This window comes from Diabrotica virgifera, chromosome 4 (assembly GCF_917563875.1).
Source record: "Diabrotica virgifera virgifera chromosome 4, PGI_DIABVI_V3a".
Classification (NCBI taxonomy): Eukaryota; Metazoa; Arthropoda; class Insecta; order Coleoptera; family Chrysomelidae; genus Diabrotica; species Diabrotica virgifera.
In genome coordinates, this window is record NC_065446.1 from 62,434,000 (window position 1) to 62,449,458 (window position 15,459).

Here is a 15,459-nt window from a genome sequence, read left to right on the forward strand (position 1 = left end):
CAGGATAAAAAATTTTTATCAAATTTTACTAATAAAGTAATACTTACAATTGAAAATGCCCAATGCTCTTCAAGATCACCCATATCCCTCGGTGGCAAAACATATCCTTTTAATCTAAGATCGACTGATTCTGGAACATCATCATCGTCCTCAAAATTTTTAAAGTGCCGATAAGGATATATGCTCTGAAAATGGTGCCATATATTAGCTATAATAGGTTTGTTCTAGCATCAGTTTCAAACGGTTTGAAACCATCTGCGAATAGCGGACCAGCGCGAGTAGAGGGGATAGCACTGGTGACTGTATTATGTTCTCTCACTGACCAACTGTTTGCTGACGGTTTCTGACTAGTTTGACTGTTTGCTAGAACAAACCTATTATATTATGATTATGACAGCTATTGATTTGAGATTTAGGGTCGGTTGTTCGAATGTTAATCAAAAATGGAATCAACTGATCAATATCAAATATTTAATTACTGTCACCAACTGTCAATGTCAACTTTGATTGAGTTGCTGGAAACATATTTGATTACAATTATGAGATTAATTGATTAGTTATGTTAATTAATAATTAATAATTAATTAATTAATCAATGATGTTAATTATCATAATGATAATTAACATAACTGATTACAATCCACTGATTGGCGTACGAACAACGGATTTTGTTATTTGATGGCTGTTAAGGGGACTTGATTATAATCAACTTCTTGATTAGCGTTCGGACAACCGGCCCTTAAAGTAGTACAACTTTTCCTTTTGTACAATTTGTCACATTCATTCATAAATATCGTATATACTAGAACAGAAGAATAAGATAAAAATTATTCTGTTGAGGCTGGGGACTTTGTCCCAGGTCTTTTTGTCTTCTCAAAGACAATATTTTTCAAAACTTTGTAGTTTTACATTAAAGCTTCAGTTGTACATCTCTCAAATGCCGCTTATTTGGTGTCTTATTGATTGTTACAAATAAACAAACTGGGAATTAAAAAAATGTACAGTGTGCGCCAAAATAAACAATACTGAAATGAATATTGAAATGTTTGTTCTTCTTCTGGCAATACCGTCTCCTATCGGAGGTTGGCTACCATCACAGCAATCTTAACTTTGTTGGCTGCAGCTCTGAACAACTGTATTAAACTGTGCCCATACCACTCCTTTAAATATCGCAACCAGGAAATCCTTTTTCGTCCCACATTTCTCTTTCCCGAGATTTTTCCTTAGATTATGAGTCTTAGCAGAGAGTACTTGTCTCCTCTCATTATGTGGCGTATTGAAATATTATTTATGATTATTTAAATATTTAGTATACATGATATAGCCTGGCAAGCATTATTCACGATGACGTTCCCGGTAAAATAGTTATTAGAGATACCCTCTGGCACGAGAAAAAACTTCAATTCTAATTCACAACTCCGGAATGTCAAATGGTGTATCGGTCTGCCTCTTTCAGTATTTCCCACATGTACGTATCAAATGGCGTTAGGTCTGGTGAGTAGCGATGTCCCAAAATGATCACGCAGTATTCTAAGAGACTCCCTGGCCGTGTAACAGGTTGCTCCATCCTGCTTAAACCATTGTTGATTTTAAGCTTCGATCGTTTTCGAGACCTTTTTTGTATGGCCTAAAATAGCACGCCACGATAAAAATTTTTCTGCTAAACTGAGGGCCATCCTGAAGCACCTAACGTTAACACGACGTTCACATAGGTTATAACGACGCGACGTTCGGAAAGCACTCAGCACGTTTTGGCGCATGACACATACAAATTTGAGGCATACACATTTGAGTACTTTCCCTATAGACAAGTAAGGATCTGTTTTTAGGTGGATGTGAGAGGTGGCATTCAGATTTTTGCGGATAAAGTTAGGTGATAACTTCGTTAATAATAATTGATTTATGCTCCTTCTCAAATATGCCCGGAACATTAATAAAAAAAAATAAAATATTTAAAAATTTCAAAAAAATTTCGTTTTTTTTTTCTATATTTTTATGCTTATAACTTAAAAACTATTCATTTTAGAACAAAGTCGTATAGGAATAAAACAAAGATAATTAAATATACCATCAGATGCGATTAATTAAAAATGTCTTAATTTATCACCCTTGCTTCAAAATAGCAATCAATATAAAATAAGGGGCAAAACAAGCCTGTCTTTATTCAATGATTTTCCATCACTTAGGTTACACTTGGAACCTTCCTAATTCGCTTAGAAAATTTTTGTAATGTGATAAAACCGTACACCAAATTTCATTAAGGTGATACAGTAGCGATCAACAGGTAGCCAAAACGCGTTCCAAGATTGCAGCTATAATTTTGAATATTTTTTCGAGATATTTGGCACACGTATTCGTAATATAATAAACAATTGCGTTACAGAGCCCAATTTGAAAAATATATTAATATGTGGAAATTACTCTGCAATTAAATACAATATTAAAAAAACGAGCCTGAACCGCCAGTAAGAAGAATAAAAAAATACACTTTCTTCAAATAAGCTTTTTTATCCGATGCCTAGATTTTGTGTCATTTTGGAACTACTAATGAAATAAAAAATTTTAGTAGTTCCAAAATGACACAAAATCTAGGCATCGGTTAAAAAAGTTTATTTGAAGAAAGTGTATTTTTTTGTTCTTCTTAATGGCGGTACAGGCTCGTTTTTTTAATATTGTATTTAATTACGGAGTAATTTCTATATATTATTATATTTTTCAAATTGGGCTCTGTACCGCCATGCTTTATTATATTACGAATACGTGTGCCAAATATCTCGAAAAAATATTCAAAATTACAACGGCAATCTTGGAACGTGTTTTCGCTACCTGTTGATCGCTACTGTTTCCTCTTAAAATTGACTTACTAGATTTTGCATAATAATTTTGCAATCTAAACTTTTTTTAAAAAATTAAAATTTTTTAAAATCTTGCACACCAAAAACTGGAACATACAAAGATTTGTCAATTTTTTTACATATAAAAAAGTACTACACCTATCTAATGCACTTTACAGAATTGAAATCGGATTATTTAAGCAGCCTCAGCAATGTTTTAAAGTTATAAACAATTTTTTGGCTTATAAACAAATTAGTGCTGTGGCCAGGAGGGGTGCTACGGGCTCCTTTATTTGGACGGACTTACCCAAGTTTTTTATGTATTTTGACCCGTAGAACACGAATTTTTTGGGTGACAGTTGATCTGGCTGTCGATAAGATTGTTATAATTATAAACAAAGAACTTGAGGAATTACATAACATCGATTTTTCGCAAAATAATTTTTTTTTGTATTTGCTGGGTAATTCTAAGCAAAAAATGTTCTTACAAGTTTTTTCGTAGGATGCATAGTTTTTGAGATAAACGCGGTGGAACCTTCAAAAAATCGAGAAATTGCAATTTTTGAACGCGAATAACGTTTGATTAAAAAATATTCTGCTGACAGCATTTGAAAGTTTAAGGCAAATTATACCGGTTTTAATTATTTGCATTGCTGAAAAATAATTTTTTTATTATAAAACAAAGCTATTTTTTTATAAGCCAAAAAATTGTTTATAAATTTAAAACATTGCTGACGTCCCTTAAATAATCCGATTTTAATTCTGTAAAGTGTATTAGATAGGTAGAGCACCTCTTTATATGTAAAAAAATTAGCCAACTTCTAAATGGTCTACTTTTTGTTCAGAAAGATTTTAAAAAATTTGAACTTTTTTAAAAACATTTAGATTGCAAATTTATTATGCGAAATTTATTTGGTCGATTTTAATGAAATTTGGTACACGATTTCAGTATATTACAAAGAATTTCCTAAGCGAATTACGAAGGTTCTAAGTGCCACCAAAGTTGTTAAAAAATATTGAATAACAACAGACTTATTTCGCCCCCTTATTTTGTATTTATTGCTATATTGCAGAAAAGATAATACCTTCAGATATTTTTTACCAGTCGTATACCATACAAAATTCAATTATCTTTATTTTATTTTTGTACCACTTTATCCCAAAACGAATCGTTTTAAAGTTATAAGCAAAAAAGCAGAAAAAAATCGATGTTTTTCGAAATTTTTTAATATTATAATTTTTTTATTATTGTTCCGGGCATATTTGAGAAGGAGCATAAGTCAATTATTATTACTGAAGGTGTCACCTAACTTTATCTGCAAAAATCCGAATGCCACCCCTCACATCCAAAAATAGACGTTTTTTCGCAGATCGTTACTGGTCTACTAATTGTGTATTAAAACTTTTTCATTAGTGAGAAATTTGAGTTTTTCGAATATAAAAAAATAATTCCTCCCGGGCAATAGCGAAAGTTATACTAAACTGAAAATGGTTTGTTCTAACTATTTTAAACGGTACACGACAATTAGACCGAACTCATTGGACCGAAAAGCACTTTACTCAAATCTCCCTAGACCGAATAGCATTAGACCGAAATGGTACATAAATTAAAAAAGATTGCAGCAAAGGTATGTGGAATTGTTTTGAAGGTGTGAATGAAGGTTTACCGAAAACAAATAACTTCTTGGAAAGATGGCATAGAGGTTTTCAGAACCAAATTTTTGCAAATCATCCAAGTATTTGGAAATTTTTTGAAGCTGTGCAGAAAGAAGAGAGTTTGAACGAACTAAGAATATAACAATATTTAGCTGGCGAACAAACCATCCACAAGCCAGAAAAAGTAAACAGAGTCTGCTGACAAATTAAAACGCCTCGGTAACTTTGATATTCATGGTAATATACTTAATTACTTAAGGGTGATTGCATATACCTTTAATTTTCACTTATTTAGTTTTTAGTATTCTACATAGTAAATAAAATAATAAACCAAAAACAAATAAAAACAAAAAAATAAACAAAAAACAAAACAAAAAAACAACCTCTTACTTTGTGCTGCCAGTCCTAAGCCTGGATAAAGGGTGAAGGGAGGTTGATGTTATTACCCTTGCTCAGATTACAATCCTGTTTGAGCACCCTGTATCATGTACCTAATGCTTTTCGGTCTCCTACTTTTCGGTCGCCTACTGTTCGGTCTAGTGAGGTTTCGGTAAAGTGCTTTTCGGTCTAATGAGTTCGGTCTACTGCTTTCGGTCTAATGATTTCGGCCTCTTTACAGTAAATCATTTTATAGTCTTTTGACAAAATAACTTTCTTTCTCTCTCTCTTTATTTCATTGTAAGGTAATTTTTTTCTGACTTATGTTATTGCAAAAAGAAGTTGCTTGGAATAAACAAATTGAATACCTTTTCAACTAATTGGTGAATGACTTTTCCATTTCACAAATTTTATCCACACGTTTAGTAATATAAGACCCAACTTTCCACGAGATATCAAGGTTGTTGATTCATTTTTACAATAGTTATAAACATTTATTAAAAATCCATAATAGGGAACTTGCATAAAATTTTAGATTCGAAAAAAATGTTATAAATCAAAACAGAACATAATTTAAAACGTGTATAAAAGATAAAAAAGTTTTTTTGTCTTTCGTTTGGCCCCTAAAGACGATTAAAAATTCAAATTATACCAGCCAGCCCAAAACGCGTCGTGACGTCATCCGGTTATACGTTTACATTCTACACCAACAAAGTAAACAAAATTTTATATAATTTTAAATTAGACATTATAAACGTCAGTAGAAAATTCAGTTACGTGACGTCACAAGTGTTTTTGATCGTTTGAACTATTCACAGAAAACTTGTAGTTTTACAAAATGGTTTTATTTTTCATAGTAAACCTTCTTTCCTTTCCTTCAAAAACTGTATCAAACTCCAATCTCAACAAACTGGTATATATTATTACAATGACATACGATAAATGTCATTAGAATATAAATATTTTCCATTGTTCCGCGACGATGAGCTGGTCAAATACCCAAGTAGGTGAAGGCCAATAAACTAAAGAAGGAGAAGAAGAATATACCTAAATATAACCATAATCATAACTATATAATAAAACTATGTAACGTCGAAAATTGCGAACGAAAAAAACGTCAGAGTTGACAGTTTTTAATTTTTGCTAAAAAAACCTCATCAAACCTAATTTAATTTGAAAACAGTTGTTAGCTCTTGTTAATTTTTTATTTGTCGTTGATAAGAAGTCGAGGTCCGCTGGGATGAACAGCCTCGGCTTCTTTTCGCAGTGAATATCTGTTGTGAATTTTGTTGTGTTTGATATTTAATTTTTTGGAAGAAAACATAAAATAGACAAATCTGTGATTATCGTTCGAGGTGAACGGACCACTTTTGAAACTCATCCAAAGGGTAAGGGCCAAAACTATCTATATTTTCCTGTTAATTTCTAATTTGCATCGACTGGCATAGATTTTAAATTCGTCAATTTGCCGCATAAGATGGAGGAAGAAGTTCCTTCCGATCCTCCTCCACCACCTGACCCTCCTAATAAAATCAACCAACATGAATGTCAATCTCAACCTCCAATTATTCAGAAAAGTCTTAAAGGAAAAAAACAAATACTATATTCGGAGACCGACATAGGTCCTTATGAAGTATTTGTCCAGGGTCAGGATAAAAATATTGGAGATTACCACGTGTTAAGTATAGCTAAATCTATTTCCGTTTTAAAAATTAAAGACATCACGAAAATCAGTAGAAAAAGTAAAAACAGGATAGGTGTATTATTTGCCACTAGAAAAGCAGCCAACGATTTCGTTGTGAGGAAAGATTGGGAAGCCCTAGGGTATGACGTGTTCATTCCATTTCATCAGATTTCTTGTAGGGGTATAGTAAGGGGAGTTAATAAAAGATTCACAGAGAAAGAAATAAAGGAGGCATCAGAAACCAACTTGGCTTTATGTAAGATATTAAGTGTTAAGCGAATGAACCGAAGAGTACAAGTGGATTCAAAGGTTGCATTTGTCTCCACGGGAACTATTAGCATAACTTTTTCAGGAAAAACTATTCCTAAAGAAATTTCCATATATCAACTACCAATGAGGGTCACACCATTCATCAGCCCTGTTCTTCAATGTGGGAATTGCTTACTTTATGGCCATTCTACGAACCAATGTAGAGAAAAAATAAATGTGCTAGATGCGGAACTTCTCATGAGGATTCTTCATCTAATACGTGTACAAAATATTGCATTTTCTGCAAATCTTCTGACCATGAATCAAGTAGTCGTAATTGTAGAGAGAGAGTCAGACAAAAAGATATTAAGAATCTAATGTCCTTTTCTAATCTATCTTTCTATGAGGCAATTCAGCAGGTTCCTAGGATACATAATATTTCATCTTTAAACATAAACGATTTCCCCCCCTTACATAGCGATCAGAATAATTCTAATGGCATCTTACCGCAGGAGAGGAGGTCTGCAGCCTCAGCTCAATATTCCAAACCTTTTAGTCAAATCACTCAATCTCCATCAAAAAGAAGAAGACCTTCAATACAAGAAAATACAGGTTATGATAAAATATCCCACCAAAGACTACTTATTAATCCATCAGGTAGAAGAATAAATGAGCCCTCGACTTCAAAATTCAATCCTGCTCACTCTGATTCTCAAATCACTAACTCACAATCTTTATCCCAACTTCATATGGATTTCAATCAGGCCATGTCTATGCTGAATCAATCTCACAGGGAGCTCGTCATGACCTTCATTGGGGACTTAATAAACTCAAAATTATACTCCATTCCTTACAACATGGCAGATCTAAAGACTAGCATAAACAAAAGTGTATCACCTTTCAATACAAATGTAAACCAGGGTCAGAGGGGAATAGAGGATCTCGAGCCTGAGGATTCGAGATCTTTTGACTTCTTGGTCTAGCAAACATACTCTATATAATGAATCCTAACACTCCGATAACTATTATTCAGTGGAATATACGTTCATATAACACTAATTCTGACAATCTAAAAATCCTTATAAAAAACCTTAACCCAGATATAATCCTTATTAGCGAATTTTGGCTCTCAAACCAACATGTTATAAGATGTAGAGGGTATCAAATAATCAGAAAAGATCGAGAGGATGGCTATGGCGGATTAATTACTCTTATCAAAAACAATATTGATTATAGGGAAATTCAAATTGCCCATCCAGGCTTCAATCATGGTGTCCAATTCCAACTCACATTTCTCCCTAACTTTAATTTGAATATTCTTAATATATACTGTCCACAAGAAAACTCTATCTCCAAATCCAACTGGTTTTCCCTTGTTAAATCACTTAATAAGCCATTTTTAATCATGGGTGATCTAAATTGTAATCATAAGGCATGGGGTAGTTCTAGAGACAGTCACAATGGTAGGATTATTTTTGATCCTTTGGAGGAACTTGAGCTAGTATTTCTCAATGATGGGTCCCCAACTAGACTGGTGGCCCCAGGAGGCAGTAAGTCGGTAGTAGATCTAACAATGGCATCAGTCGAAGTGGCAGCCAGTGTGGGCAAGTGGTCCACTATTTCAGATACTGGAACTAGTGACCACTTCCCCATAATATGTCAGATAGGTGTATGTCCTCTATCTCCCCCGCGTTCATGTAAAAGAAGAAATCTAAAAAAAGCTGATTGGTCTAGTTATCATAACAATATAAACAGCATTTTCTCAGCTTCTCCCAGGGAAGATTACGAATTTTTTAATAACTCCATATCATCGGTAGCTGATGAAACAATACCTTGGCTTCACCCTCCTAATAATTCCAAATACCACATTCCATGGTGGGATGACTCATGTGCTGAAGTCGTCTCTGCGAGAGTGTCTGCCTTAAAAAAATTTAAAAATATCCCCTCAATGGAAAACTATATCAAGGCTAAAAAGAATATAGCCAAATCAAGAAAATTCCTAAAATCAAAACGTAAAACTAGTTTCAGGCTATTTTGCAGTAAATTAAATAGAAACACTCCTCTAAAAGTTGTGTGGGAGAAAATTAATAAGGTATCGGCTTCGAAACCTTCAATATATACACAATTGCCCTCTACTCCTATATCCCACGAAATTCTATGTTGCTTAACCCCCCTTTCCGCTGTCAATAAAGTATTGGTTAGATCTCCTCAAGCCCTAGAACCGCCATTTGCTCTCGACGAGTATCAGAACTCCCTCTCAATTAAATCTGACTCGGCTCCTGGTTTGGATCAGATTTCCTACTCAATGTTAAAAAATCTTCCCGTTGTTGGATCTTTGTTATTAATTCAACTTTTCAATGAAAGTCTTAGAACGGTATAGTTCTTGTTCAGTGGAAACAATCAGTAATTTTACCTATAATCAAAAAAGATAAAGATTGTAATAATCCGTTAAACTTTAGACCAAGAGCTCTTTCTTCATGTGTAGGCAAAATGCTCGAAACTCTTATAAAGAATAGAATAGAGTGGACTGTGGAACATAATAAGATTTTTAATCCACTACAACTAGGATTTAGAAGGGGTAGAGGTTGTACGGAATGCCTTACATACCTCACCTCAACAACTCAAATAGGCTTTGCTCAAAACCAATACACTATTGGCATCTTTCTAGATATCTCTTCTGCTCATGATAATGTCAATATATCACTCCTGTATTCCAAATTATTAAAGTATAACATTCCAACCCAACTGGCTAATTTGTCAAAGACAAACTGGGACAAACCCATGGCCCAAGAAAATCAAGTCTGGGACTACCCCAAGGTTCCCCATTAAGCCCTATCCTCTTCAACCTATATTGTCTTTCCCTGTATGATTTAATCCCCTCTTCATGCAAACTAATTCAGTATGCAGACGATTTGGTTCTTCTGATTAGAGGGAGTGATATTAATGAATTGGTAATTAAGGTAAATAAATTCTTGATTCAGATGAAATCATGGTTGCTAGACCACAATTTAAATCTATCTAAGAACAAATCTTCCGCAATATTATTTACAAAAGGAAACACGAAAATCTCTCCCCCTAACGTAATATTTTGTAACCAGAATATTGGTTGGGTGGATTCAGTCAAATACCTGGGGGTGAATATTCAAAAAAACTTAATAGTGTAGGAAACAAAGGTTGAACCTTGCAAAGTGGACACAAGTCCGGTTTTATTTTTTTTCTGGTATATAAAGGGGTGCTTATTATAAGACTAACTTTTTCTGAAAAAATTTCGCCCCGGAACCTCCCTTTTCACCCCTTTAAAGGGGGTAATTTGTGGTTTTTGCGGAACGTAGCTCTTCCTGTAACTTTTACAAAAAATTTCTTTTTTAGAAATATGAAGGGGACTATATTTTCTACGATTTCTTTCCAACAGCATCTCTCTATCACCCACCGTTTAGCGGGGGTGGCGCCCTAAATTTGACAAGTTTTTAAAAAAGATGTTTTAAAAAAAAATATATTTTTCTCTAACTGTAACGGAAATTAAGAAGAGATCCTGCGGCAATTATTCACAAATAATTGACTGATTTTTTGGTATAGGTCTTACTTAAGGATAATTGCTCTTTTTTTAATTACAGGGTGTTACATTTTAAAAAACCTCTTTTTATACCATCTGAACCGTTTATGCTAGAGTAAAAAGACTTTCAGCGATTACCCATGTACTGGTGCTATTTACAAATTTGTATAATGCACCCCCATTTTTTCCCCGGAACCACCCCAAAAAAAGAAGAATTAATAAATAAATTGATTTTCTTGGAATCCTTCACACACAATGCCTTTTATTAATATGCTTCATACATCATTTTGTGGACGTTATTATTACCCATACATGGACACCAAAAGCAATATCCTAGTGCAACACCTTAAGCAAAAAAAAATAAATAAAATGGGGGGTTGAAAATTTTTTTTTGTTTTTTGCTTTTTGATTTATGTGGGCATATGCTTCATCAATAGTGCTTTTCAAAAATATATACGGTTATTGCAACATCTCTGCGAAAACCACCCCTATCCTTGAAAATGTACTGCAGAAACTACCCCTATCCCTTGGCGAGCATGTTTTTACGATTTTCTCATTACCTATGTATTATTTTTAAACAAAACTTATACAAGGTTAAAGACCACTATTTACTCTAAAAATTATGCCCTATTCATTTTTTCGTATAAGCAACGGTTACCGCACAGTGGCGCCGTAAACCTCATATATGCTTTGGCGGGCTCCAGTTTTTGTTTTTTTTTTCGTCATCTGTTCATTTTATTGATAAAGTACTTATGCAAAATAAAACAACACAGTGTAACCTACAAATTATGACTTATGCACATTTTACATTCTTTGCTCCCCAAAGCCACAGTGGTGGCCCAAAATAAATTTTTGCATATTTTCGCCACCTACATGCATTTTATTGCATTAATGCTACCTTAACAGCACAATATTTACCCTTAGGTGGTCGCTACGCAGTGGCGGATCCAGGGAGGGGTGATGGGGGTGAACACCTCCCCCCCTCTCAAACCAAGTCATATTATATTCAAAGATTATAAAAATATTCATTTATTTTTATAGAAATTTAACCAATTGGCACCCCCCTCTTAACGATGCTGGATCCGCTACTGTCGCTAAAGCATAAAAAGTCGTTCTTATAAAAATAATATTAATATTATATAAGTATTTCTATAAAAAAAAATGAATATTTTTATAATCTTCAAATATAATATCACTTGTTTGAGAGGGGTGGGGGTGATCGCCCCCATCACCCCTCCCTGGATCCGCCACTGCTTAGCGACCACTTAGGGGTGAATATTGTGCTATTAAGGTAGCATTAACGCAATAAAATGCGTGTAGGTGGCGAAAATATGAAAAAATTTATTTTGGGCCACCACTGTAGCTTTGGGGAGCAAAAAATGTAAAATGTGCATAGGTCATGATTTGTAGGTTACACTGTGTTGTTTTATTTTACATAAGTACTTTATCAATAAAACAAACAGATGACGAAAAAATAAACAAAAACTGGAGCCCGTCAAAGCATATATGAGGTTTACGGCGCCACTGTGCCGTAACGGTTGCTTAAACGAAAAAAATGAATAGGACCTAATTTTTAGAGTAAATAGTGGTCTTTAACCTTGTATAAGTTTTGTTTAAAAAAAATGAACAGGTAATGAAAAAATCGTAAAAACATGCTGGATAAGGTATAGGGGTAGTTTCTGCAGTATATTTTCAAGGATAGGGGTGGTTTGCGCAGGGATGTTGCAATAACCATATATATTTTTGAAAAGCACTATTGATCAAGCATATGCCCATATGGATCAAAAAGCAAAAAACAAAAAAAAAAATTTAACCCCCCATTTTATTTATTGTTTTTGGCTACAAGGGTTGCACTAGGAAATCGCGTTTAGTGTCCATGCATGGGTAATAATAACTTGCACAAAATGATATATGAAGCATATTAATGAAGGGCATTGTGTGTGAAGGATTCCAAGAAAATCACTTTATTTATTAATTCTTCTTCTTTTTTGGGTGGTTCCTGGGAAAAATGGGGGTGCATTATACAAATTTGTAAATAACTCCAGTACATGGGTAATCGCTGAAAGTCTTTTTACTCTAGCATAAACGGTTCAGATGGTATAAAAAGGGGTTTTTTAAAATGTAACACCCTGTAATTAAAAAAAGGGCAATTACCCTTAAGTCAAACCTATACGAAAAAATCAATCATATATTTGTGAATAATCTCCGTAGCATTTCTTTTTAATTTCCGTTACAGTTAGCGAAAAATATATTTTTTCTAAAAACATCTTTTTTAAAAACTTGTCAAATTTGGGGCGCCACCCTTGCTAAACTGTGGATGATAGAGAGATGCTGTCGGAAATAAATCGTAGAAAATATAGTCCTCTTCATATTTCTATAAAAGAAATTTTTTGTAAAAGGTACAGGAAGGGCTACGTTCTGCAAAAACCATAAATTACCCCCTTTAAAGGGGTGAAAAGGGGGGTTCCGGGGCGAAATTTTTTCAGAAAAAGTTAGTCTGATAATAAGCACCCCTTGATATGCCAGAAAAAAAATAAAACCGGACTTGTGTCCATTTTGCAAGGTTCAACCTCTGTTTCCTACACTATAAAGTGGAATTCATATGTAAACTCAATAGAACTAAAAGTAAATCGTGGCCTGAATGTGATGAGAGCTCTTTGTGGGACTTATTGGGGAAGTGATCCAAAAACCTTACAAATTGTACACAATGGTCTGATTCAGAGCCATCTGGACTATGGCTGCCAGGTAATTTTCGATTGTCCAACTTCCTTAATTAAAAGATTGGAGAAAATAAAATACAAAAGTATCCGAATTATAACTGGATGCATAAAATCTACCCCAATTCATGCTCTCTTAAGTGAAAGTGGTCAGATCTCGCTTAAATCTAGATGGGAATGGCTTAGCTCTAAATTTATATTAAAAAATTTAATGTTAATTGGCAACCCAATTATTTCCGCTCTCGACATGTTAGACTTGGCAATTCAAAGGAACCAAAATAATTGGAAAAACAGAAATATTCCATTTCTAGTGCTTTTAAAAAACAAATTTAAAAGTACTTATCCCAACTTATATTTAAGTGACTTATACCCATGCCATAACTTTGAACTAGACCATCAATTATCAACAATTCCAATCATAAATATCCAATCTAATCGTTCAGATGAACTTGCCTCAGTTCAACTCCAAAAAATAATTCTAAATAAACCTAGTCACACCAAATTCTTCACGGACGGCTCGGTTGATGATGAAGGATCAGCAGGCTTTGGTGTCTTTAGCCGAGAGATCAACTATTCTTATACCAGTAAACTACCTAAGTATACCCAAATATGTACGGCTGAGATTGTCGCAATTAATCATGCCCTCCAAATTATTTTGAAAAATGGGATTAAACAAGCAATCATCTGCTCGGACTCTAAAAGTGCCTTACAGAAAATAGGCAGATCAACCTATTCTATGGAAACAGAACATTCATCGTTCATGACCAAGAGAGGCATCATTCAAGCGAAAGAAAATAACGTTAATATTAGTCTGACATGGATTCCAGGACACTCGAATATTAAAGGGAACATGGTGGCTGATAAACTAGCTAATATAGGTAGAACCTTAAATGTAGCTGCTGGTATCACTCTTCACTATTCTAACTTTCTACCAGACATCAAGCATTCCATCTGGAATCGGTGGAAGCAAGAATGGCAGGGGAAAAATCGAAATAATTCATTTTACTCTAAAATTGTAGGTCAGATAGATAAACTCCCCTGGTACCACAATTTTGCATACCAAGACAGAAGACATATAACCACCATTATTAGAATGAGGACAGGTCATTGTGCTACTCCAGTTCACCTATTCAGGATAGGAGTAAAAGACGACCCATATTGTGACTGTGGCCGAGTTGGGTCCTTAAATCATCTGATTTTTGAGTGCCCTATAAATATGTCACCCAATTTTGACCTATACAAAGAATTAGCCAAAACAAATATCCCTACTCCCATTGAAATTTGCCTACTTATGTCCAACCTTAAGAGGAAACAGTAGCGATCAACAGGTGGAGAAAACGCGTTCCAAGATTGCGGCTGTAATTTTGAATATTTTTTCGAGATATTTGGCACACGTATTCGTAATATAATAAAGAATGGCGGTACAGAGCCGAATTTGAAAAATATATTAATATGTGGAAATTACTCTGTAATTAAATAAAATATTAAAAAAACAAGCCTGTACCGCCATTAAGAAGAACAAAAAAATACACTTTCTTCAAATAAACTTTTTTATCCGATGCATAGATTTTGTGTCATTTTGGAACTACTAAAATTTTTTATTTCATTAGTAGTTCCAAAATGACACAAAATCAAGGCATCGGATAAAAAAGTTTATTTAAAGAAAGTGTATTTTTTTGTTCTTCTTAATGGCGGTACAGGCTCGTTTTTTTAATATTGTATTTAATTACAGAGTAATTTCCACATATTAATATATTTTTCAAATTGGGCTCTGTACCGCCATTCTTTATTATATTACGAATACGTGTGCCAAATATCTCGAAAAAATATTCAAAATTACGGCCGCAATCTTGGAACGCGTTTTGGCTACCTGTTGATCGCTACTGTTTCACCTTAATCCACGTAGGATTAACCTGATCCTTAAATTCCTTAACTTAGCCAAACTTAATTTATAAATTAATCAATTCCCAAATTTGAATTAAAAAAATTAAGAAGATAAAGATATAAAAAGGTATTAGACCTCCAAATGATAAAAGTCTTAATCCTTATGTTATAATATTGCCTTTCCTCTAGGGACTGTCTGGCCCTATAAGAAGATGTTCCTGCTAATATATATTTAAAAAAATTGAGGCTTTAACATATTATATATTTGGAAATATTCGATTGCCCAGAGCAAGACAAGAGTATTTCCCTGGTGTAAGCTGGGCGAATTATCCCGAGGGATATAACCCAATAAAGGAAGAAGAAGAAGAAGAAGAAGAACTATGTAACGTCACGAGTCGTTTGAACTATTTTATACCGCAGAAGACTTAATTTGTATTTCTAAATTATTACGAGTTTTTGAAGCGTGAAATTTTGGAAATCTCATTTTTAAACAAAACTAACATT

At 33.9% G+C, this 15,459-nt stretch overlaps 1 protein-coding gene across 1 annotated transcript in view; it reads right to left on the reverse strand.

Moving 5' to 3' along the window:
* The window catches only part of LOC114338070 (cathepsin L-like proteinase), a 51,962-nt gene that overhangs the window by 13,702 nt on the left and 22,801 nt on the right, over window positions 1–15,459 (reverse strand). Inside the window, exon 3 of the mRNA XM_028288658.2 lies at window positions 48–185. Within this exon, the coding sequence (XP_028144459.1) occupies window positions 48–185 (138 nt within the window). The remainder of the gene's footprint in view (window positions 1–47; window positions 186–15,459) is intronic.